This window comes from Colletes gigas, unplaced genomic scaffold, assembly GCF_013123115.1.
Source record: "Colletes gigas isolate AHSC1104 unplaced genomic scaffold, ASM1312311v1 Colletes_gigas_Sc00062, whole genome shotgun sequence".
Taxonomy (NCBI): domain Eukaryota; kingdom Metazoa; phylum Arthropoda; class Insecta; order Hymenoptera; family Colletidae; genus Colletes; species Colletes gigas.
In genome coordinates, this window is record NW_025106691.1 from 432,584 (window position 1) to 457,663 (window position 25,080).

Genomic DNA, 25,080 nt, shown 5'->3' on the forward strand with positions numbered 1-25,080 from the left:
GAAATTGCATAATCATCGATTATGAAAGTGGTGTAAGTCCAATTGACAGAGGTAGGTGGCTTAGCAGATGGTTGCCGATCAGTAGCCTGTTATTTTACATTTGTTTTATATTACGTGTCACATTACGTGTCAAGAGTTACTAGTTTAGATTACTTATTCTATTTTTTTCCTAAAATGGATAACTTCATATTAACATCAGATAGTGATATAGGTAAAAACAAATGGTAAATCAATATTATTTTAGGACAATTGAAAATATTTATTTTATTTAATTTTAAATAAATTCACACAGAAATAAAGCCCATGAATATAAACAGAAGAATAATCTTAGATTCACAGGATGAAGATAATTCCGCTATGAACAACAAATTAACGAATCGTAAAAAGAGAAGAAGAATAATAGAGGTAGGATATTGTTACTGAGAACTTAGATTGTGCAGAACAAAATAAAGGAAAATATATGCAACAAATAAACAAAATTAAGCGAAATACTGGACAGAAGTACTATACAAAAAGAGGAAAATTCATTTCAGCAAAAAAATTTGAATCCAAAAATTGTAATTGCTCGAAGAAATGTATAGGACGTATTAATGAAACACAACGTATAGAAATTTTTGATAAGTTCTGGAATATAGGTGCTTTTAATAAGCAAAATGTATTTCTCTATTGTAATGTTCAACGTGAAACTGTCAATGGAAGCAGGCCTAGAAATAATTCGGGCACTATGAGGGCATATGCTTATAAATTTTACCTGGTCACTTCTGGTGGAAACATTTTAGTATGTAAGAAGTTTTTCATTGATACTTTCCAAATATCTACTGGACGAATTGATCGTATCCTAAAAGCGCATGAGAATATTCCGAACGACATGCGTGGAAAAATGGATGGCTCTTGCAGAAGAACTAGTGAGCTAGTGACGAATACAGTGATAGAACACATAAAAAGCTTTCCGGCATTTGAAAGTCACTATACTCGATCCCAAAATCCAGAATGGATGTTTTTAAATCCTGAATTAAACATAAGAAAAATGTATAATTTACACTTAGAAAAATGCAAGGAAAATAACTTACGTTCAGTTAATGAATGGACATACAGGAAAATCTTTAAACGAAATTTCAAGTTACACTTCCATTTGCCACGTAAAGATACCTGTGCGAAATGCGATTTCTTAAACATGAAAATTAAGACAACAACTGATGACGAAGAAAAAACGATTCTTGTACAAAGACATGATGTTCACTTGCAAGATGCTGAATTAGCAAGAAAAGCATTACAAGAAGATAACATTCTGGCATCAAAAAATCCTGATAAATACTTTGCCTTCGCTTTTGACTTACAAAAAGCCTTACCTTACCCCAAATTATCTGTCTCAATCGCATATTATAAGCGAAATATGTATGTTTTAAACGAGAGTTTTCACAATTTCCACGGCAATAAAGTTAATATGTATGTGTGTTTCGCCCGATTGCTCGCAATATAATCACGTGTGGGCCGGACCCCACATGAGCCTAACGAGTTTGAGAGGATGACTGGCGTCGTCCCGAATCCTCTTCAACTTATCGTCGTTCTCCTATGCCGGCGTCAGCTCGCACAGCTCAATGTCCGTGGGCAGTCTTATGGACTCCATGCGCGACATTGAATCGGCCACAACGTTGTCGACCCTGTTGAAATATGTCTGAGCAGAGTCTTGAAAAACGTAACTGATATATTTTAACACAGAGGAACGTTACAGAACAATAAAATCATGGTTACACTGTGATGGTCATCATGGTTAAACTGACTGATATACGGCAGCATGCGCACCTAACGCGGATCGGCCTTATCAGCGCGCTGCATAAATACGTATATCAGTGGTTTATGATTCATTACGATCTTAAACTGTCGGCCTTTCAGGAAATGCTTGGACTGTTCAACAGCAGAATGAGCTGCTGTCAACTCCCGATCGTAGTTACTGTATCTCTGTTGAGCGGGGTTGAATTTCTTTGAGAAGAATGCCAAAGGTTTCGAGGTATCCTCTAGCCTCTGTTCTAATACCGCCCCATTGCAAATTCGGATGCGTCTTTGACCACCCACGTCTCGGCGTCCCCCGAGGGATGCGCTATCAAGGTCGCGTTTGCAAGGCTTTCCTTAACTTTTTGAAAGGACTCTTCGGCCTCTATCGACCAATTAATCATACTCTTATCCTTTCGCCGCGACTGCGTTAGGTAACCGTTCAAGGGTGCCTGGAGAGTGGCGGCTTGGGGTATACTACGCATATAAAAATGTATGATCCCAAGAAATCGACGCAATTCGACGATTGTCCTAGGTTTAGGTAGGACGATTGTCCTACTATGAATTTTTGCTTGTGTGTGGTTAGTGCGTTGAGATCCTGTTGCATGAAGCTTTTACGGGGCTGCGCCTATGATGGTTTTAGGATTATTGGAGAATTGGATGAATATGGCTTCTACGTTGTCTAGGAACGGTAGTGGAAGTGGTTCGTATTTTATGCTCTGGTGTATTATAATTGCTACACCTCCTTTTGGGGTTGGGCGCTCGTTTCTGATAATGTTGTATCTGATGAGGCGTATGGAGTCCGCAGGCTTTAGCCAGGTTTCTGAAATGAGGGCTATCTGGATTTGGTGATGTTCTAGGAAGAGGTGGAGTTCTTGGATTTTGTTGAGGAAGGTTAGAAGGAAGGGGCACTGGCTGTAATTTGCCGGGTGAGCGCCCTTGCAGTTACAGCAAGTGGCCGGGGTGGTTGGGGGTAAGTGAGAACCACAGCTGTTCGCAGATTGCCATTCTACGGGCGGAACTTTAAACGTTAATAACTTTTTAAGGAAGCTTTCATCAACAAATTGGTATTCTTGATTTTCGACTTATTTTGGCCTCTAGAATCTCCCATTAAAATTTTTCCCAGCGGTGGCCGAATACCTTGTGTACAGAGTAAAGCACGAACTAGTCCTCACGATTTTTCAGCCACTTTTGATGATCTGACAAAAAAATGTTTCCTACTGAAGTTAATCAGTATTTAACCGACAAAAAATTGCAGTTATTTAAATTTAAAAACAAATTGATTTTCGATAACAAATTAAGGTCACTGTTATATTTTTAATTTCATAGTATTATAAACGACGTCGAGACGAATTCAACGACCTGCTACACTATGCCCTTCAACTGACATTGAAAGAAAAATTGCCACAATATTTGAAATAATTCTTCAACTTCAGGACTTAACACACAAAATAAAAGAAAAGTTCATTCAATACCAAACTGAAAACACGTATACACATCTTCTGCAACGCAAAGTTCTATTCTTTGTAATAAAGTCTTATGTGTAGCTTCAATTAAAAAACTTCTTTGTACATTTTTACACATTTGGCATAAATTTTCCTTTTATTTTGTCTGTTAAGTTCTGAAATTGAATAAATAAGCATTCGTAATGTTTACGTTCATTTGTTTACGTCCAAATGCGAGGCCTTAGTGTTATGTATCGCCAAATAATTTGATATATTGTGGCAATCGAGTCATGGCAATTTTTCTTTCAATGTCAGCTGAAGGTCATAGTCTAGCAGGTCATTGAATTCGTCTCGACATCGTCGCCTATAATACTATGAAGTTAAAAATACCTAGTTCTATTTAAAAATATAACAGTGACCTTAATTTGTTATCGAAAATCAATTTGTTTTTAAATTTAAATAACTGCAATTTTTTGTCGGTTAAATACTGATTAACTTCGATACGAAACATTTTTTTGTCAGATCATGTGAGATTAAGTTCAAAATTGAATACGACGTAGTGTGTACGACATTAGAGGTAGTTTAAGTAATTATTTTGCTGATTTTGAATTTGTTTAAAAAATACAAGCCTCTGAAGTTTACGACTTTCATAAAAATGAGTTGTACTTACGAATTTTTATGTCAAAAAGTACTAATCGTATTAGGATGCTTTTTTCAGTTTTATTTTTAAAGGTTTGGCCTTTCTAAATAAATTTTGTCCTAACTAAAAAATCAATTTTATAACGTTGAAAATCATAAATAAATCTTTATCTTTTCTCTATATAATACGCTTTTCTGTAGAATGGTGTGGCGCTTATGAAAATCACTTTTAAAATGCCAAAGGAAGCTGTACGTCTTGTTACAGGTAAACGAACCAGGCGTTTACTGGCACGCTCGATTGATTGTACTGTTATCGGTTCATATTTTTGCAATAAAGTATAAAAACACAATTAGGTTTTGTCGAATTTCTTTCATCAACAGGGAATAAGGAGAGGTTGTAAAGGATGGCAGGAATAGAATCTTTAGTGACAGGGTTAAGGGTTTTATGTAACAAACCAGCCGAAACTATTGCATTACCTTAAAAATGGTGTCATCTGGATGAAATGAATAAGTTTTGCATAAAACTTTGTCGTGTGATATTGGCGTAAAGCTGTGGAAGCTTCTAGTATCAGTGACAACTAGCAGCTTGTCTTTGTCCATTCATATAAATCTAGCACTATTACAATTTAATTCTCCAGTGGCCTTTGTAAATTTATACGCATTGCAAGTATTTAACGGTACCTCTAATTCCATCATATTGTTCTTTACCAAGTGCTGTTGCAAAAAAATGTCGTTTTGAACACATTTTATCACATGAAATCGTTAATGCCATGCAATTTTATAAATTTTTTTTTATTTTTATATTGTGCTGCCGCTCCATCGGAAAAGTACATTATTTTGTTAATGCCTAAAGGATATATATCTCTAAGATATTTCATTAATTGTCCCAGAAACAAATGAATAGCTGCAGTATCATGTACTAAGCACTTAGATATTATAACAAAATTGTAATGAGTCTGACCATTATGTTTTTTCATACGTCGAATAACGGAAATATTGAAACACTAGAGTATGCTTATGACCGTTTTTTTTTAATAATCGTCCGATTGCTTGAGGATGCACACTTTTTTGCATTTTCTGAGACACCTGAACAGCTAATTTTGGAGCACTCAGGAAAGGATCCTGCTTCAACTTTTTGTATATTAAGAGCATGGTCGCGATAAATCTGAAAAAAATAATTTTCTTCATGAAAAATTGTTGAAAAATATCAGGTCCCCTTGCATAGGAACTGATTAAATAAATATACATAGACAATATTTAAATATTAAACACAACCACTTTAATTATTCTTTAGATATTACATGGTTTTCTATAAAATAAATTGCAGTAGTGCTGACCATGCGGCTCGAACAAACGACACGACTCGACTCGAACAAAAGTCGCGGGAATCCCCGCTCGATCTTTAACTTTATTATACACTCCGAGACAAAAAGATAGTACACTTTAAAATTAACGTAATTTTTATTTATTTAACATTACAACCAAGGTTTTGTTTTTATACATTCTTGCAAAATACCTCTATAAACATACACAAATGAAATTGAATTGATTTTCACCAGTCTATACAATTTTATTTAAAAAAAAAGAACTTCTAAGGAAATATAGTGGGACAGAATGATAGCACATTTAACTTAAAATTATGTATAACAATAAATCAACGAATGATATTTAATGCTTAATATCTTGTGGCTCCTCCTTTACATTTAATAACAGCCATCATTCACTTTAGCAAAGATTTATAGAGTTTTTTAATAGTTTTTTGCTTTAATTGGTCCCACTCATCTTGAATACATTTTTTTAATTCTGCAATTTTTCCAAATTGTCTGCCATTTCCATATACAGCTCGGGCAAGATTTTCCCAGTAATTTTCAATAATGTTAAGGTCGGGTGACTTTGCTGGCCAATCCAAAACGCGAATTTTTTCTTGAGAAAAGTACTCTTTTACTACTTTTGCAGTGTGTACTGCGGCATTATCCTGTTGAAAAATAAAGTTTTCTCCAGCAATTCTGGTGGCGTACGTGTTTATTTGTTCCTTAATCATTTCCAAATACATTTTGCTATTTATTTTTCCTGTTATAAATTTGATTTCCATTTTACCATAGTACCCGATACCACACCAAATTATCACACCACCACCTCCCATTTGCCGACGACTCAAAAATTGTTCCTCTTTTCGCATATCATGAAAATAGTAACTCAGACCATCGGGTCCATCTCAGTTAAACCTCTTTTCATCTGTAAATATTATTCTTCGTCATTTCTTTCAGATATGAATATTCCTTTTCGCAAAGTGTAATCGATTCATCTTATGTTGCACAGTTAACCAAGGCTTTTTCTTCAATTTTCTTTGTGTTATGTATTTGCATTTTTGTAAAACGCGTCTCACGTTCTTTATATTAGTGTCAACACCAATACTTTGAGCAATTTGCCTTGCAGTCATCTTAGAATTTGATGCTGCTCTTAGTATTACACGTTGTTTCCGGGCATTTAGATTTTGCAGACGTCCAGAACTCTTCTTTTTACCATAGTTTTCCGGATTTTTCAAGAAATTCATTATTACTTTTCGACTTCCATTCATAATTTTTGCTATTTTTGTCAATGAATATTGTTCTTCTTTCAATTTTGTTGGCGCAGTCAGGAAAAACAAGCTGATTAGGAGTAATAAATGATAATATATTTAGTAAGAACACATAGTAGGAATAACATATATTTTTAAGTATGTTAGTGATTATTAATATTAATGACATCAAAGTATTTTCACATTTTTAATACACGCGGCACATACAGTGAGCAAGCTGAGATAACAAGGGCGCCGCCCAACGGTGGGCCTCAGTAACACGCGTTTTTCGTCTCCTTCACGCGCGCGAATTATAAGTAGTCTACAAATTTTATTATAGTGTCCATTTCCCACGCGTTCAATCTCTTTCCGCGACCCATTTTTGATAACATTTCGTTTTTTTTTAACAAATATACAACACGAAATAATATCACGGACTTTATTAACTATGTTCCGAGGCTGATGTTCGCAATTCGCGAGCTTCAGTGTAACTGGAAAGCGTAGATTTACTACATGTGCTATCATTTTGTCCCGCTTGCGAACAATAATATTTACATTTCTTGTGTTAGAATCCTGTCGAAGTATATGTTGTGGACGATATTTCGTAAATTATATGTATACACAGCCATGCTCTGAGTTATCAGTAAAAGAAAATATGTATCTTAATCAGCTTTTAACACAAAATATGGGAAAATACAGGGTGTCCCGTAAATAGTGTAAGAACCGGAAATGGGGGGTAGCTGAGACGATTCTGAACAACAATTTCCTTTGCAAAAATGTCGGATGTGGCTTCGTTTTTTAATTATTAACGAAAAACACTGACCAATCACGGCGTTCGCCTTCCGCGCGCTCAGGGCCGTCCGACCTCGGAGAGCCACCGCGCCGGGTAGGTAGCAAGATGCGCGTTGAAGATACCTCGAGGAACGAATACAAATAATTAAAAATACTACTACTGCAACTGTTACCTAATTCGATAATTACTACGTAATTAGTACGTAAATTACTAAATCGAATTTATTAATTATTTGTATTCGCTGTTTCCGAGAAAGAAGGAATAAAATCTCGGAATTTTTAGGAAATTAACCCTTCGCAACCGAGTGACGCTTCTCGCCAGAGTGTTTTAAAATTAAAATAAAAATTATTATCAGAAAATTAAAATAAATACGGTAAGAACCATTTGTAACCGTTTGTTATTAAAAACTGTACTGAAAAAGCAGACTAGATTTCTGCGTACCGAAACATTCCTCGAATGCAAAGGGTTAACAGAGAAATAATTGAAATTCGACTTACCCATTTATCTGCAAGTTGACCTACTGCACTGACAATAGGGCCCGGCCAATGCACTGCTGTCGGTCACGGCAAGGTCAAAAACTCCAACGAAAATCAGCTGATGGGATGGCCCGGTCGCTGTACCTGCTTCTCACCCCGAAAACACTTCACAGCACGGTCACTAACACTTTTCACTTTCACATACCGATGCGTTCCGTTGCACCCTTCTTCGATTGTTGCTCATTCCTGGGTTGATAACGGTGCCTGGATGTTGCTCCCTCCTGAATTGTTACACCTTCCTGAATTGTTGTCGCTCCCTGAATTGTTATTGCTCCCTTAATTGTTGTTCCTTCCTGGATTGTTGCTTCTTCGAACCTTGCTCCCTTCAGGATTGTTGTTCCTTTTCGCTGGGATAATCGACGCGATACGTGCGGGCGGCTTTCTCCGCATTCCCCTTGGACTCCGCGAAAACGAAGAACGTACGATAATACTCTGCGTTTGTGCGTTCCATCGCCTGCGTCCGATCGTGTTCAGAAACGCGTAGGTTCTGTGAAAAATCTTGACTGACAAATTGCATTTCCCTCCCCGAAAAAGTTCCAGGTACGGCAACCCATTGTCGCGCGACTCGGAATTACCTGCGATCGGCGAACGTGCAGACCATGTTTGCCGCAAATGTTTGCTGCTAACCGTACGGTCGACTCTTCTAATAGAATTTTTAAGATTCACCGTGAATATTTTTTCATGGATAACATATTTAATTGTACAACACAAATATTAAAAAATATATCTTCTTGGAATTTTTATTTGGGAAATAAAAACTAGAAGAAATATTATTTAATATTTTTGTTAAATATTTTTGTTTTTTGTTGCTCCAATATTATTTATTATCGCATATTATCTATTATGTAACTGCCCCATTCTTCGTGGATTATTTTTTATAAAGAATACCTTTTTATTTTATTTAATTTTTCATGGTATATTCTTATTTCTTTTTTATAACAAATTTTCCATGAAAAAATATTCACGGTGAATCTTAAAAATATAAGGTGTGCTATCTTTTTGTCCCGGAGTGTAGGTGTTGCCATTTGAACGGCTCAACAAAAATTGTGTACAAATCATAAGTGTATTTAAAAACTTAATACACATATGTTTAATAATGTGTCTAATTCCCCCCCTCCCATTACCGATTATCGTTTCACGATGTTTAGGCATGCTTTCTATCAACTTTTCTGCATATGATACAGCAAAGATCTTCATAAGTTACGAATTTTTCTACTTAATAATTTGAGTGTCAAACAACGTTCTCCTCGAAGTTTATATTTCATTACAGAAAGACATTAAAACATTTTCAGAAAGATTCATCGCTAAACATGACACGTCAAGAATCTCGTGTGCCCACAATAATCGTTTTTCGACGTGCTTTTTTGAAAGCAACGGTTTGACAATTGTGCTCCACTATGCAACATTATTTGCTTGTAAGCGATGTTTGATTGTCAAAATACCAATATTTATGCCTTCTTTTACTAGAATAGTTTGCCCCTTACACAAAGAAAGTGACAGATTCTTGAAAAAGAGACAGACGATCGCTTTGTCTTCCTTTTTTGTAATTGCCCTCTTTGATGCTCGATCAGGGAGGTAATCGACATTCTTACTGTTTTTATGTCGTTGTATCCAGTTATAACAAATTCGCGAGACTTGTGCATATATGTATTTTGTTGCACTTCTAACACTCATTTTTGGCCCTTTTGGATGACAGCACAATAAGACCTCTCCAAATCGTTTAACATATGTATACGACACTCATATTCGAAAAGGATTGGATATTGCACTGACACAATTGAAACTGAAGGACTCTAGTGAATGGGTATCGAAGGAAACTACAAGTGTTTATACTAACACAATGCCCCTCTCATTAGGTATCAAGTTTCGGAAATGTCGCGTCCACGCTCTTACTGAACAGACTATAACGCGTTTTTTAGATTTGCGATTACTTAGAATGAATAATTTACAGAAATATACAAGTGTCCGAATATTTTCATAATATAATACAATAATGATATACCTTTTCAGTTATTGTCAATTAAAATGTAATGTTCATAAAATTGTTAAAAAACGTATGTTGTTAAGATTCGTGGATAATTAAATCTTTGTTGTTTAAATATTATATTTATTTAAATTGATATTCATAAACGCTTTACATTTTAACGGCTCCCCAAAGTAACTTCACTCACACGCCCAGTCTCCGAGCTGTATGCGCACTTGTCTCCTGTGCATACTGCTTTACATTGTATTTTATAATTTACGGAACACGACTATTTGCAACATATGTATTTTATAACTCTACTAAATGACTTATCACATGGAAAAAGAATAAATTAATTTTATGCACAAACAATTAAGAAACAATTACATAAAGAAATATATCTATGCACACTCTAGTGTTTGAATATTTTCGTTATTCACTGTATACATATATTACAAAAGGATACACTTGTTGTTTAGTTCAATGTTAATTTTGTATTTTATGTTGTTCCATGAAACTAATTTTGAGTGGCATCTATAGTTATTTACAAAATTTTTCAAATATCTGGAGATAAAGAACATTTTCGGGTAATTTTGCTCTTTTATTACCGAAAATAGAAAAGGCGTTGCATTCTTAAACAACGTTAGACCACATGTTCCAATGGACACTAGGAAAAAATTGCTGGAGTTTGGCTGGGATGTTTTGGTGGATCCATCATAGAGTCCGAATTAAGCATCTTCCGATTTCCACTTATTCCGGTCATTGCAGAATGCTCTCAATGATAACAATTTTACGGATTTAAATATGTGCAAACGTTCTTGAATACAGTCTTTGCAGAGAAGACCAACACAAGTTTTACGAGAAAGGAATCCTTTAGCTGCCAGAAAGATGGCAAAATATCATCAATCTTAATGATTAAACTTATGTGTGACTGCAGAAATAAATAATTGTACGAACAAATTAAAAACGGGACGAACTTATGTTACAACCCAATATAAGAAAAACTCGGAATTAAAGAGAGTTTTACATTACCTTTTGTTCAATTAAGAAGTCTAGTAATTTGTCGTAATCATCAAATCGATCATCAAATATCCGATTTAACTGAACTACTGCGACCCACTGATGTGTTTCTAAAACAAGAGAGAAGCAGTTGGCCCGAAGCTCACGCATAGATGCAGAGTGTTCGGCCACCCATAGTCAACATGGGCGATTCTAGAGACCAAAATAAGACGAAAGTCAAGAATACCAATTAGTTGATGGAGGCTTCATTACAAAGTTATTAACGTTTAAAGATTCGCCTGTAGGACGGCAATCTGCGAACAGTTGCACGCGCGCGGTAGGTTGCGACGAGTCAGTCCTAATGGTTTTCACTCAACAAGAAAAACTCTATTTAACGAACTATCGACAGTCATATATTTTTGTGTTGTCTCATGGGAACACAAACACGTAACGTTGAATAAGATTCAACCTGTTTCGGCCGTGAAGTATTATGCCCACTTGCTATACTGCGCAGACTGTGCTTATCACACAGCTCCTTGCTGTGTTCCCTTTCCGTGGGTTCGAAGGACCACCCAAAATGTATGTTGGGAAAAACCGATAACTGAAATCCGTTGCTTTTGATTGGAAGCCCGTTACTTTTTTTTGTTACACAAGAATATTTCAAGACTGGAGAGTCGAGTCGAGGTTGTAAGGCTCGATCAAAAACGAATCTAATTCCAAAACCTTAATCCTCCCTTAACCTAACCTCGACTTCCCCTACCAAGGTGACGAAAACGCGTAGCGCTAACCGGTGGGAGGATTGGTCAAGCCAATCCTCGAAGTCGTCACCTAACATAATCACAGTGCGTGTGTATTTAATTGCATTGTAGTTCGTGCCTGAAAGGATTATTTCTGGACATTTGCGGACACTGTAGACAATTATGGGGCGTGTATGCTTGCATCTAGGTGATTATTATGTACAAAACTGTGTATTGGAAGAGGTATTCACTTTGAGATTTGATATGCCTTTCTGAATTTTCATAAGACAGGTTGAATCTCATTCAACGAAAGGAGTTCGCGTTCCCATAAGTGGATACAAAAATTTATGGTTGTCGATAACGTCCGTAAGTAAAATTTTTCATGCAGCGTGAGAACCACTAGCACTAGCCTGTCGCAACCTTCCGCGCGCACGCGCTGTTTGCAGATTGCTGTTCTACGAGCGGAACTTTAAACGTTAATACCTTTTTAACGAAGCCTCAATCAACAAATTGATATTCTTGATTTTCGTCTTTTTTTGGCTTCTAGAATCTCTCATTAAAATTTTTCCCAGGGATGGCCGAACACCTTGTATATCACCCCTAACCGTGATGATATTTATAAGAATGGTAGGATGATGCAGCGTACGTTAAAATTTTCGTTCATTTACAGTTACAATCGCAGTCTTTAAGGAGATTAAAGACGAAACTTATAAATCAAAAGAGAAAAATGAAATGAATTTAGTGCATTTGAATATTAAATCTAGTTGAGAGACGAGGTTATACATATATTTAAATTGAATGGTATTTATGTGTATAATAATAATCTTAGTAATTATTGCAAATAATAATAAAGTGCGTAAGAATGTGTAATAACAAGTGCCAATTTTTATTACACTTTACCTTCTTCTATCATCATACGAAGTAGACTAATCTCTTTTTCAAGTGATCATACTTGATATTTAAAATATCTTTACAAAGAATTGATGAATGGTTCAATTTACAAAGCGTCAGATTCTAGAAAATATTCCCCCTAAATACTCCTCTGTTTCATGTATGTTAGAAGTTTTACCCTTGACGGTTCTGGGGTAAGTCCCGTGCCGTTCCTCACAGTGCTCTTACCGGAAGGTCCCACGCCTTCCCCACTCCGTGGCCAGATCCTTCAGGACAAAGTCTTTATTTTTCTAGCAGTACGACGTCAGGTCGTCTGCCTCTTTTAACTACTCTCTCTCTATCCCTGAACAATCAATGCCTTGACACGCGCTAGCTGGAGACCCAACGCGGTTGTCCGCTATCGCGTCGCCCGACGCCAGGCCTGTTTAGTCTCATTCGCTCTTTAGGCCACATGCACCCCAAAACTCTGTCATAAATCTATCGTAGACTGAGTGTCCTTCGGTGGTCCTTACTTTCGATTCTCTTGGAAAATGCATTGCCGCTAACACGGCCAATCTGACATGCATCACGCTCTCGGGAAGCATCCATTCGCACATCTGTTTTTACTTCCCAATTGCAACCCACTTGATTACTATGCACTTCACACCAGTATATGACAATCGTACATTCCATGCTGTATATAGGCCATATCCACCACACAATCAGATGTCACCTAGTCCGACGTCTCAGCGCTTTACAGAGTTCGTGATCATCTTTCCCATCGCCCCTTTCCGACGTCTTTACGCTTTACGGAGTTCGCGAATGTGCTGTATATTATCTCTTTACTCAACTCTTTTCTAATCTGCAGCCTCTACGCATGTCACCTTTACCGACGCTATGCCGCGCTTTACGGAGTATGTGATCATGCTTGTGCTACCAATAACAATATGCAACCAAATGTATCTTGTAATATCTCAATAGTCAAATACATCTCATAATAATTTTGTATAATGCAGTAAATTACTCAACCATTTCTTTTAAGTAGCTCTTGTATATTTCTATTACAATATTAAGTTACTAGCGCACATCGAAATAGACATACTTTTACATAAGGAGTACATAAATACAATTCAACTAATGCAACTAAAAGAAACGTAATAAGCGAAATGCTACTTAGCATAGTTTACAACACTAAAGTATTAAACAACAAAATATTATATTTGCGTACGCTAACACGGCTATTAAACCGACTCGATATCTTCATTTTCACTTTCAAAGTCTCCTTGCCAATCACCCCTCCAAGCTCTTAAACGGTCTTTGGGAACCGTTTGGGGTCTACCTGACTTCCCTAAAATTTCATAGCGGTCGTTTGTTAGGACTTTTAAAATGGTGAACGGGCCTATGTATTTATCCTCTAATTTCGCTCTCCTGTCATCAGCAGGTTTAAGAAATACTGTATCGCCCTCCTCGAATACAACATTATTCCTGCGTGCCTTATTAAATCTAGTCTCCTGAGCTATCGCGTTTTCCTCTAGTCGTTTAGCTGCCACGTTTCTGTCGCTAAGCACATCAACTATCTCATTTGTCGGTGGTAATGCTTCTTCCGCGCGCATTATAGTACCTGAGCCCTGTTCTAATCCAAACAATAATCTACTAGGCGCGAATCCAGTCGACTTTTGTACGGTTGTATTTAAAGTGAGCATTAGCTTAGCCAACTTGCTCGACCATTCTGACCCTTTTTTTGTTTCTACGGTAAGGAGATTCGTTACGGTTGCCACATACCGCTCGGCTTGCCCATTGGCCCGTGGAGCCCCGGTAGCAATGAAATGTACCTCACTTCCATGTTTTTCTATAAACTGCTTCACCGGTTTATATGTGAAATTTGTACCTCTGTCTAAAATTACTAAGCGCGGTATTCCGAACAAAGTGATTCTTTCTTTGAACACTTGTAATGTCTCCGTGCCGCTTAAAGTTTTTAATGGTATCAACTGTATATATTTTGTGAACGCATCTACGATTATTAAAATATGTTGATAACCTTCTTTGGTAGCAACAAATGGACCAACACAATCACAGTGTATAGTATCAAACGGTAACGATTTTTTCGGTATTGAATGTAAAAATCCCTGACGCGGTCCTGTATGGCGCTTGGAGACTATACAAGTGATGCAATGATCGATATATTTTTTTACAAATGTACGCATCCTTGGATACCAATACTTCTGTGCTACACGATCATATGTTTTGTCGAACCCAACGTGGCAGTTTTCATCGTGATACAGACGCAGCACTGCAAGTCTGCTTCCTTTAGGAACAAAACTACGATATATTATCCGCCCGGTGTCCCTACGTATTTTCCTACACAAAATTCCGTTTCTTATTTCAAAATCCGACGCGATGGTATGATTTGATTGTACTTTGCTTATAATATTTTGAGTCTCTTCGTCTTTTTTTTGTACTACTTCTAACCAGGACCCCTCGCAAACAAAATCCACTCGGTAATCTCTACGTGGGTTCCTACTCAGGTAGTCAACATGTTCTACCTGCTTGCCTTTTCTATATTCTAATTCAAAGGTGAAGTCCTGCAGAAAGACCCACCACCTAGCAATTCGCGGCACGATATCCCTTTTTGTACTGGTGGCTTTTATAGCATTGCAATCGGTTACAATTTTGAAATTGATCCCTATAAGATAGACACGGAAATGCTTCAGTGCATTCACAATCGCTAATGTCTCCAATTCGTAGGAGTGGTAACGTGATTCTTCGGGTGTCGTGCGTCTACTATAATATGCTATGACTCTAAGTTCACCCTCCGCCTTTTGAAACAGAATTACCCCATAGCCAATAGAACTAGCATCGGTATGTAGCTCCGTCTCCCTTCGAGGGTCGAAAATAATCAAAAGAGGTTTTGTGCTCAAGCGTTGTAAAATATATCTTCGCGCTTCCTCCTGTTCATTACTCCAAATCCACGGTTCATTTTGCCTAGTTAGCCTTGTAATGCACGCCGTCCGCACTGCAAATTCAGGTATGAATTTGCGGAAATAGCTCGCAAGTCCCATAAACTGTCGAACCTGCTTCACGTTGGTCGGTACGGGTGCCTCTAACAGAGATTTAATTTTCCCCGCCCCTGGTCTAATGCCGTCCGCGGATATTTCCCTCCCCAGATACTCTATGTGTGTTTTAAAAAAGGAACATTTTTTTAGATTCAATGAAAATCCCGAATCGTCGAGTGCCTTTAAAACAATATCTAAGCGTTGGAGCGCCTCTTGAATCGTTTCTGCCAGAATCAGTATGTCGTCTATATAAACCAATGCTATCGTGTCTCTCAATTTTCCCAGAGCTTTGTTTATCGCGCGCTGAAATACGGCAGGTGCATTACAAAGCCCAAACGGCATTCTAAGGAACTCATAATGTCCGTCAGGTGTTACAAATGCTGTCTTTTCTACTGAATCGTCCGCAATTGGAATTTGATAAAATCCTGACGCCATATCTAGTGTTATAAAATGTTTCGCTTTTCCTAACCGGTCTAATTGATCTTCAATTAAAGGTAACGGAAACCTGTCCCTCACCGTGAATCTATTCAAAGCCCGAAAGTCCACACACATGCGATCCTCGCCATTCTTTTTCTTTACCAGGATAATAGGGCTCGCGTAAGGCGACGTACTCTCCCGAATAATGTTGTTTTCGAGTAACTCCGCTATGATTTCCCGAACCTTCTCTCTTTCCGTAATGGATAGTCTATAAGGTCGATAACTCACCACGCGATTATCCTTGGTAACGATTCGCATCTCCCCGGTACTTACGCTTCGGACCTTGCTTCCTGTTACTATCATGTGTTCGTATCGTTTTAGTACTTCCATCAGGTCCTCGCGTGTCTTCCCTTCTAATCCCTCTGCAACGCAGCAAAGTAGATCGGCTTCTTGTCTACCCTCTTCGATCTCCGAGACGCGTTGCAGCTTCGTCGTGCCGTCGGGATTGGTGACGATCCGTATTCCTCCATTGCTTAATACGTTCTTGCCCACTATTAAGTCGAACGGAATGGCATCCTCCGGAACAACAAACAGGTCCAGTTCGACCGCTACTCCTTCTGTTTGGATCACAGCCGTCGTACTCCCGATTGTCGTGGCAACAGAGCTTGACAACCCTCTAATGGTGGTCGCGTATGGTTCTATTTTGCAATTAGCCCGTCTATAAGACTGTCTTTTATCAGAGAGTCACGTAGGAGAATGGGTGTGAGTGTATGTTCTATCGAGTAACAAATATTTGTCTGGTGGTTTGCTGCGGTTAGGTCAGGTTTTCTACCTGAACCGTTGTTTTCATGTGCTGTACGTTGCTTGATCCAACAGCTATCTTCCGCGTGCCCCCTTTTGGAACAAAAGGCGCAGGTAACGACTCGTCTTTCTGGGCTGCGCTTCGGTGACCTGCGTCTTTCTGGCGTATGACCCCTGTCCAACCGTGGTCGTTTCGGGCAAAACTTGGTCGTGTGCCCCACGTTGTCGCAGGTATAGCACCTTTTATGTAGGTATGACGATCCTCTTCCGTCTCGTCGTTCGCGCGCTTCACGCCCCCCTGCTTGACTGGTTTTAGCCTTCGTGAATTGGGCCATCCCTATCGACAATTCCGCGGTCGTTTGATAACGCGCGTTTATTAGTGATTGTCGCACAGTTGGGTCCGTCACATGCCCAATTACCAAACTGATCAGCTCGGACTGCTTAAATTGTATCTGCGTTTGACTGTAGAATTTTAGCTTTTCCCGTGCGTATTCGGAGTATGAACTGGCCGAATCGCTAATGTAATTTACGGCACGCATTAAACGATCACACAACCTGTCCTCGGAAACGAAAAACGAACAAATGTCTTCGCGAAACTGGACCCACGTTCTAGGGTTGCCTTCGCACGTGTTGTACCACCTCTTCGCGGGTCCGGATAAGGCATGCGTGGCAAGACTCAATCGACTTGACGAAGGTAATTTTTCCGTAATTCGCTCGACAATGTCGCACCACCTATTGGCGTCCTCACCAACATCCTCACCCCCGAATTCAGGAATCGCGTCGACCTCTTTGGTCGAGCCTTCGGCAGACATAGTCGGAACTGCACTTGCCGCATAACTTTCCATAAATTTACGGAAAAGAGTTTCAATGGATGTAGCTCCTTCGCTTGAATTCGCCATTACCACACACTCAATTGTCTAAACGAAATTGTTCACAAGCACGCGTAACAACTAAATTTAAAGTAGTCTAGAAAAAGGGTTCAAGTCACTAAAAACACAGAATAGAGTCAAGTCTCAGATAGTTGCACGTCACACACACACGTGTTGAATTGTATCGCGGTCAACGCACCACAACAACCACACCTGTAAATCAGGATAACACTTTGATCAATTCGCGTGTTAGATTCTATCCCGCTTCTGATGTTAGAAGTTTTACCCTTGACGGTTCTGGGGTAAGTCCCGTGCCGTTCCTCACAGTGCTCTTACCGGAAGGTCCCACGCCTTCCCCACTCCGTGGCCAGATCCTTCAGGACAAAGTCTTTATTTTTCTAGCAGTACGACGTCAGGTCGTCTGCCTCTTTTAACTACTCTCTCTCTATCCCTGAACAATCAATGCCTTGACACGCGCTAGCTGGAGACCCAACGCGGTTGTCCGCTATCGCGTCGCCCGACGCCAGGCCTGTTTAGTCTCATTCGCTCTTTAGGCCACATGCACCCCAAAACTCTGTCATAAATCTATCGTAGACTGAGTGTCCTTCGGTGGTCCTTACTTTCGATTCTCTTGGAAAATGCATTGCCGCTAACATGTATTGAACTATATTTTACAAAAATTAAATATTTTCTTGGAGGATGTGTGACCAAGTGATTTGCAATATAATGTAAAAGCTGCTTTGTTCGTTTAAAGAACGAAACGAAATAAAAAATTCCAAGATACATGTAGAATTAACCAAAATTTGATTTGTGAAAATATCAATTCAGGAAACTGAAATTACAGTCTTTTTACAAAGATTATTCAATCATACAACAAAACTGTTATTAAAATTACAATGTGAAGTTATACTGCAATATATGGAGAATACAAAAAATACTCCAATCGAAGTTTGGAGTTTTAACGCAAATACAGAACATTCACCATACAAGCAAGACTATACTAATAAATCTATTTCGAATGCAAGCGCTAACAACTTATTTACTACAACATTAATTTCTCGGTTTATTGTACAAACATAATACTATCATACGGAACAATCGTACTCCATATGTTCCATAGCACACGGAATCTTGCTTATATATTTTAATTATATAGTTTGTTTTGGTTTTTATGTTTGCTATTTTCTATATTACTCATCGGTGAGGTCCGTTAGAAACGGTGCCGGGGGCAACCGATTCGGGCCGGGTGCAAAATCGATCGATTGCACGTGTCGCGGAATATTCTCGGTCCTCGAAGGCCCGAGAATGTTCCACGGCACGCGCCTCGAACTTTTGCACCCGGCGCGAAGGAAATCCAAAAGACGATCGGTACCAGGGGTATATAGCCAGGGTCCCGATCGCCGGGCGGGACTTGATTTTTGACCAGTATACCACGAACTCGGTATCGTAACAGAACACGCGAAACAATTTTCACGAACACAGTTTAAGTGTATTATACAAAAATATATAGTTTTTCCTGCACACGTTGTCAAGCTCATTCAAACCCAATTAATCCCAACGGACTTAACAGGACGTAGGGATCTTAAACGTGCATTCTTCCGGGTGTCGAAAATATTCGTAACGAGGACTTACGACCCTCATCGACGCGTCACACAACAAGCGCGTCTCATCCGCGGAGTGTACGAACACCATAATTTCGTAAATTTTGATGTCTCATCAAACTGCAAGTGATTATAAAGTCTGAAACAGTTATTACGAGTCAAAAGAAAAGTCAGAAGAACAACTTAGACAAAAGAAAATATAGAAGAACAAATTAATCCATTTGAATTGCTGGAAATTGAAGTGGATGCTACACGTCGTATATAAATTCATTTTTCCTTATTTTTAGCGCTACTAGATGAAAAAGTGTTAAATATTATAGTATGTGGCACCAAGTCTATGCAGACATGTCGAATTTGTCATCATTTGTGACATGCCAAATAAAACAAATGGATCCTTTTTTCACAATACATCCTTTTCCATAACAATAAATCTATTTCACGCGTGGATACAAATTTTTGAATATTACCTCTACATTTCTTATGTAAGGTTAAATCTTAAAACCTAGCAAATTAGAGGAGAAAAGAACAAAAAAGATTTTAATATAAAAAAACGAGAAAGTCAAGAAATATTGTGGAAAAATTTTGCATTAATAGTTGATAAACCAAAACCAAGAAGCTCTGGCGCTACAAACGATGACAATTTAGTTTGAAGAGCATTCGAAAATTCGAAGTTTCGCTAAATGTTCAAATCTAAATTGCCAACTATTGAAACATTATAATCGCATTATCAATTCATCTGTCTATTGGCCCACAGGAAATTGATAAACTGTGTTCACAAACAACTAAATTATACATAGAAAATTATTCATGGCTTTCCATGCCGGCAATACTACAAACAATTCTTTTTTATGGTGCACACTTAATAATCTCAAGGCTTTTACCAGTAGGTTAATTTCTAAGATAAAAATTCCTAAATATGACTCATTTTCACCGAAATCGTAAACTTCAAAAGCCTGTATTTTTTAAACAAATTTGAAACCAGCAAAATGATGACAAAACTATCTCTAATGTCGTATGGATACATCATACTCAATTTTAACGAAATTCCAGACATCAAGGGGAAAAAGTGATTGGTTTGGCGTGGAATGACCCATTTGTTAAATGCACCCTGAAAAGCTAATATTATCTATTGTAAAATCGCATCGGAAAAGTTCCGTTGATGTCACCGAAACGGAATGGTCGAACAGAACGAGTGTTTTGGTATAGGGTAGACCCGATTTCTATTATGAAATGTCAACGGAAACCGAAGATGGAGATCGTGAACGAACTGACTGATATGAACCTTATAGTAGCCTACGTGTCAAATCGTTTTGATCTCACTGGAATTAATCTAACGATGTACGTTGGAGCAATCAGCGATAGTGTCGATAATCGAGCAAATGTTTATACTGTGTGAAGTGTCCTCACTCGAGTGCCGTCATTCTCAATGTCTCGACTTTGCATCAACAAATATCAAAAAGACGCAAAATAGCATTTAGCCCAATAATAACAGTCTGATTCCAAATTCTTAAGAATTATTAATTGTGACAAATTTAGAACAGATGTATTCGATAGGATGGATAGAAAAATATTATGTATTTTTTTATTCATCTTTGTCATTTGACTCGCAAATGTTTTAATAAGAATTACTAACAGCCAGAACTGAACAATCTCAATGGTAGCAGCAATGAAATGAAAAAGTCAACCGATCGGTCAGCGTTGGCTTTAACAATTTGGTCATTCCACGCGAATTCGGACTCTAAATGGAGCGCCATTTCGAATTTTGGTCTTTGATAATTTTTTTTCAAAATTTCAAAATATTCTGGATTTTACAACTGCTTGAATAATAGTGCTACATTTCGTTAAAAAAAATTATAGCTGCTAAACTAGCAAACTGAAAGGAATGTAATTTTAGAATCGTATACTGAAGACATTAGAGAACCAAATAAAAATGACTTCATCTTAAAAAAAATTGTTTTACCTATTTTTTACAATTTTTTAAGTTGGCCTGGAATTTGACGCGTACACCACCATAAGATTTATGTCAATAATTCGTGATCACTTATATGTGAAAATCGAGTCCACTTAACAGAAACCGTCTCAAATCACGTGATTCGTCGACCATTCCTTTCCGACATTAACGGAACTTTCCGGCCCGACCTTACAATAGAAATCATAGCTTAATACGACTTTCATGATCGAGTAACAATTTAAATTAAAAAATACTCCATATTAATGATTAAGAACTTGTAAATAAATAGTAGTTATTAGATTGATAATAATTCAAAAATTGCATTGCATCGTACAATTTATCTTATTACGATGACTAATAGAACGTTTTTAATGACGTTTCAGTATCAGTCTAATAGTGAAATTAAAGAAACACCAACAGAAGATTGTGTATTGGATTGTCCAAAGACCGATAAACCTTGCAATCATGCAACATGTTGCGGCCCCTCTAAACAGGTACGTGTTTTAAATTTCTATGCATGTATTCCCCTTTGATAACTCCTATCCCTTGGCTTGCGCAGTATAACATCAAGAGAGATACAAATTCCCGTTCTGCCTGTCCTAAGTCAAAGTGTCTTGGACGATGCTTAGAAGTTATGAAATCAGATTCAAATACAGTTATAGGTAACTGTTTATATTTTATCGTTCAATCAGACGATTTACATTCCTCGATGGAATTGTAATTCGACAAATAGCAAAATCTTTTGTGTGTATATGTGTGTACAGATAAGCATTGGCGCGTAGAATTTTCTAGCATTCAATTTTAAATTCATATGTTTATGTACTTTTACTAGATTCAATTTGAACGTAATTATTTTATATATATTTTTCTTTTTGCAGGGTCGTGAAACTCCTTCGCCAGGAGAAACACCATACATGTGCAGGCAACGCAATAGTCTCGCACGCTCAACTGGTTCTATGAGAGGAGCAGAACAACAAGAAGTAAATGAAATGGAACGCGGACATTTGCTATCGCTGCCCGCTTCGCATAACTCCGTCCAACTTCCACTTTCTCATGTTAATACACCGGTTGTATAAGTTATCATCGCATTATCAATACCTACCTCTATAACAAAATCTGCGGCGCGTTACAATGTTATTATAAAGATTCAATAAACTGATACATACAGATGTGTGTGTATATATGTATATATATGAAATCAGGTACAATTCATATATATGTATATATACGTGCCTGTGTGTGTATGTCTGTATGTATGTATGTATGTATGTATGTATATATGTATGTATGTATGTATGTATGTATGTATGTACGTATGTATATATATATTTCGTTGCTATTAAAATCGAGAGTAAATCTTTATAGACTGCACCCAAATAATAATTATGTTAGGAATTCTGTAACTATTGCACAGCAATGCGTAAATTATATTATTTATATTTAATTGCAAGATAATATTCTTATTCGACGTTTAATATTTATTTGGCAATTCATAAGTTGAAACCCATTGTACAGAGTGTCCAAAAGTAATGAGACAAGTCGAAATATTTAAATTTCACGTATCAAAAGGAATAAACGAAAATCTTCTGGCATTATACAAACTTGTAGTTTGGCTTTTAAGCGGCTAGAAGCAGTGAAAATTTAAGGATTCAGCATCTCCCAAAGTGTACTGCTTAATCCTTTCGATAAAAACTTACGGTACTTGTGTTCGAGTTATATAGACTCTGTGAAAAAATACATGTGTGTAAATATATACCTTTTTTGAAATTAAACTGCACAATAATTTTGTATTCTATAAGAACAAAGTAATTTGATTTAAATATAAAAATTTACTCATAAAGTTAGAAAAACCGCAGCGATAAAATACGTTACTATTTTCAAAATAAAATAGGTTATACGAATAAGTGATAATACATCTTCATCGTTTAGCAGATCGTGATATTTTATTATCGAACGTAATGATCGCTCTAAAAATTTCGTAACATCCTTACAAATTCAATATGAATATAGTAGCAGATGCACTTCTGTTTTCATCCCGCAAGGACACTCTGTTTCTTCGTCGCGCTATTTATTTACACTACGATGATCAATAGACCCAAATAGGTTTCTAATTTCGACAAATTGACATTTTTACTGGACTGCTTTGATACTTTACAATTATAACTTTTGACTTGTTCGCTACCACGCGTCAGATATCTGTAACACGCCGATTCTCGTCAGAGATCAACGTCAGATATGTCAGATTGTCTATGATATGTCATTATAAAGAAATTAAGTATGAAAATTATTCATGTGGTTTATTTAATAAATTTTATTTGTACATAGTTGCAAGCATGCATTGAATACAATTAATATAAATGTAGGTAACTAAAGGTTAATCGTAGGTAAATTAATACAACTGATCGGTGATAGCGAACGCATTAAAACTTATGCCTATAATCCGTTACCAGAAATACAAAAGAAGAACAGAGTTAATATTTTTATAAACATAATGTTTTTATATTTGTGATTCTTGTCAAAGAATATCTTGTGGCTCCAACTGACTTGTACTTTCTAATTTTTCTCTAAATACAAATGAAATGCATTTTTCCACAGTTCGAGCATTTACAAAACAGGCTTGAAGAGAACTTGTCCTTATTACCCCATACCAGTTCCCTGGTTTCCTCGATGTTCGCCGATTTAATTTACTATTTCGAAATCCTCGTATAATAGCTGGTGAAGAATTTATATACACATACTACAGTATTTAGTGTTTGCAGGATGGGAATAATGTTTTTAGCATTTCTTCTTATGGCTCTGCATACGTGGCCCGCAGAAGAACGCTCTTGCTCATCACATGCCTGCATTAAGATCTAACTCGTAGTGCATAGTTTTAATTAGTTGAGTTTATCTAATTCTTTTAATTCCAATACTTATAGACAAAACAAACATTAATTAGATACAATGCAATAAATAAAATAATTTGGAAAAATTTTAAATAATTATAACAACAATATGTACTTACTATAAAAATATAATTATAGTTCCACGATTGCTTCGGTTCAAAACCATAATTGTCAGCATTTTTTGCTTCCTTGCTTTTTATAACTTAGATTTTCAATCAAAAAAACCTGACAAATTCCGTAATAGTTGCCTCTTTGATTGAAATATCTGATATTTTTCAAAAATTATCATGCAATACGATATGAAAAATCGAATAAGAATGTTTTTCACTTTTTGCCCATTACTACTTCCAAAAATGAAGATAACAAAATGACCCATCGCAAATTGAATATATGTACATATACATACAGTGGGTCACAAAATTATTTGCTCAGTGGATAATGCAGCAAGAATGAATGAAATAATGAGACGACAAAGCGTTTTTTAAAACCACTTTATTTGAATATGTACAATTTACAGTTCAATATAACAAAATTGTAAAAAAACAGAAAAGATTAGATTTATAATTGCAAAAAAATGAGTTATAACAAATCTTTATGCTTTTTCACGTCACAAAATTATTCGCTCATGCTAAAAACAAAACGCAAACTACAAACCTCGTTTAACATTTATTACTGATTGATGCCAAAAATAGGCAGTATAAAGTAAACAAACGCTCAATAAGAGTTAATTTCCATTTATTATATAGGGTGTTCGGTCACACCTGGGAAAAATTTCAATGGAAGATTCTAGAGGCCAAAATAAGATGAAAATCAAGAATGTCAATTTCTTGACTAAGATTTCATTACAAATTTATTAAAAAATTAAATTAAAAAATTTCAAATCATTCTGAAAAAGTTATATTTGATTGCGGGGCTCAATTACAATCATTTTTGGTGAATACATACACCCTTGAAATCCTACCTACTTTCGAGAAAAAAATTCGAGTAGGATTTGAAATTTTTAGACGAAATTAAAAAATTTCAAATCATACTAAAAAAATTATATTTAGTTACAGGAGTCAATTACAAGCATTTTTAGTTAATAGACATACCCCCGAATTCCTATGCGTTTTCGAGACAAAAATTCCTTACCGTAAATATAATTTCTGGCCAAAAATGTTACCCTGAAATTTCATCATAACTCCAGAACAGATT

At 36.8% G+C, this 25,080-nt stretch overlaps 1 protein-coding gene across 2 annotated transcripts in view; it reads left to right on the forward strand.

Moving 5' to 3' along the window:
• LOC122403581 (zinc transporter 1) overlaps positions 1-23,918 on the forward strand; it is a 376,987-nt gene extending 353,069 nt beyond the window's left edge. For both annotated transcript variants that reach the window (XM_043407179.1, XM_043407180.1), the window contains 2 exons: positions 21,385-21,495; positions 21,880-23,918. In XM_043407179.1, the coding sequence (XP_043263114.1) occupies positions 21,385-21,495; positions 21,880-22,077 (309 nt within the window). In that variant the 3' untranslated portion in view covers positions 22,078-23,918. The remainder of the gene's footprint in view (positions 1-21,384; positions 21,496-21,879) is intronic.
• Positions 23,919-25,080: the final 1,162 nt, after the last annotated feature.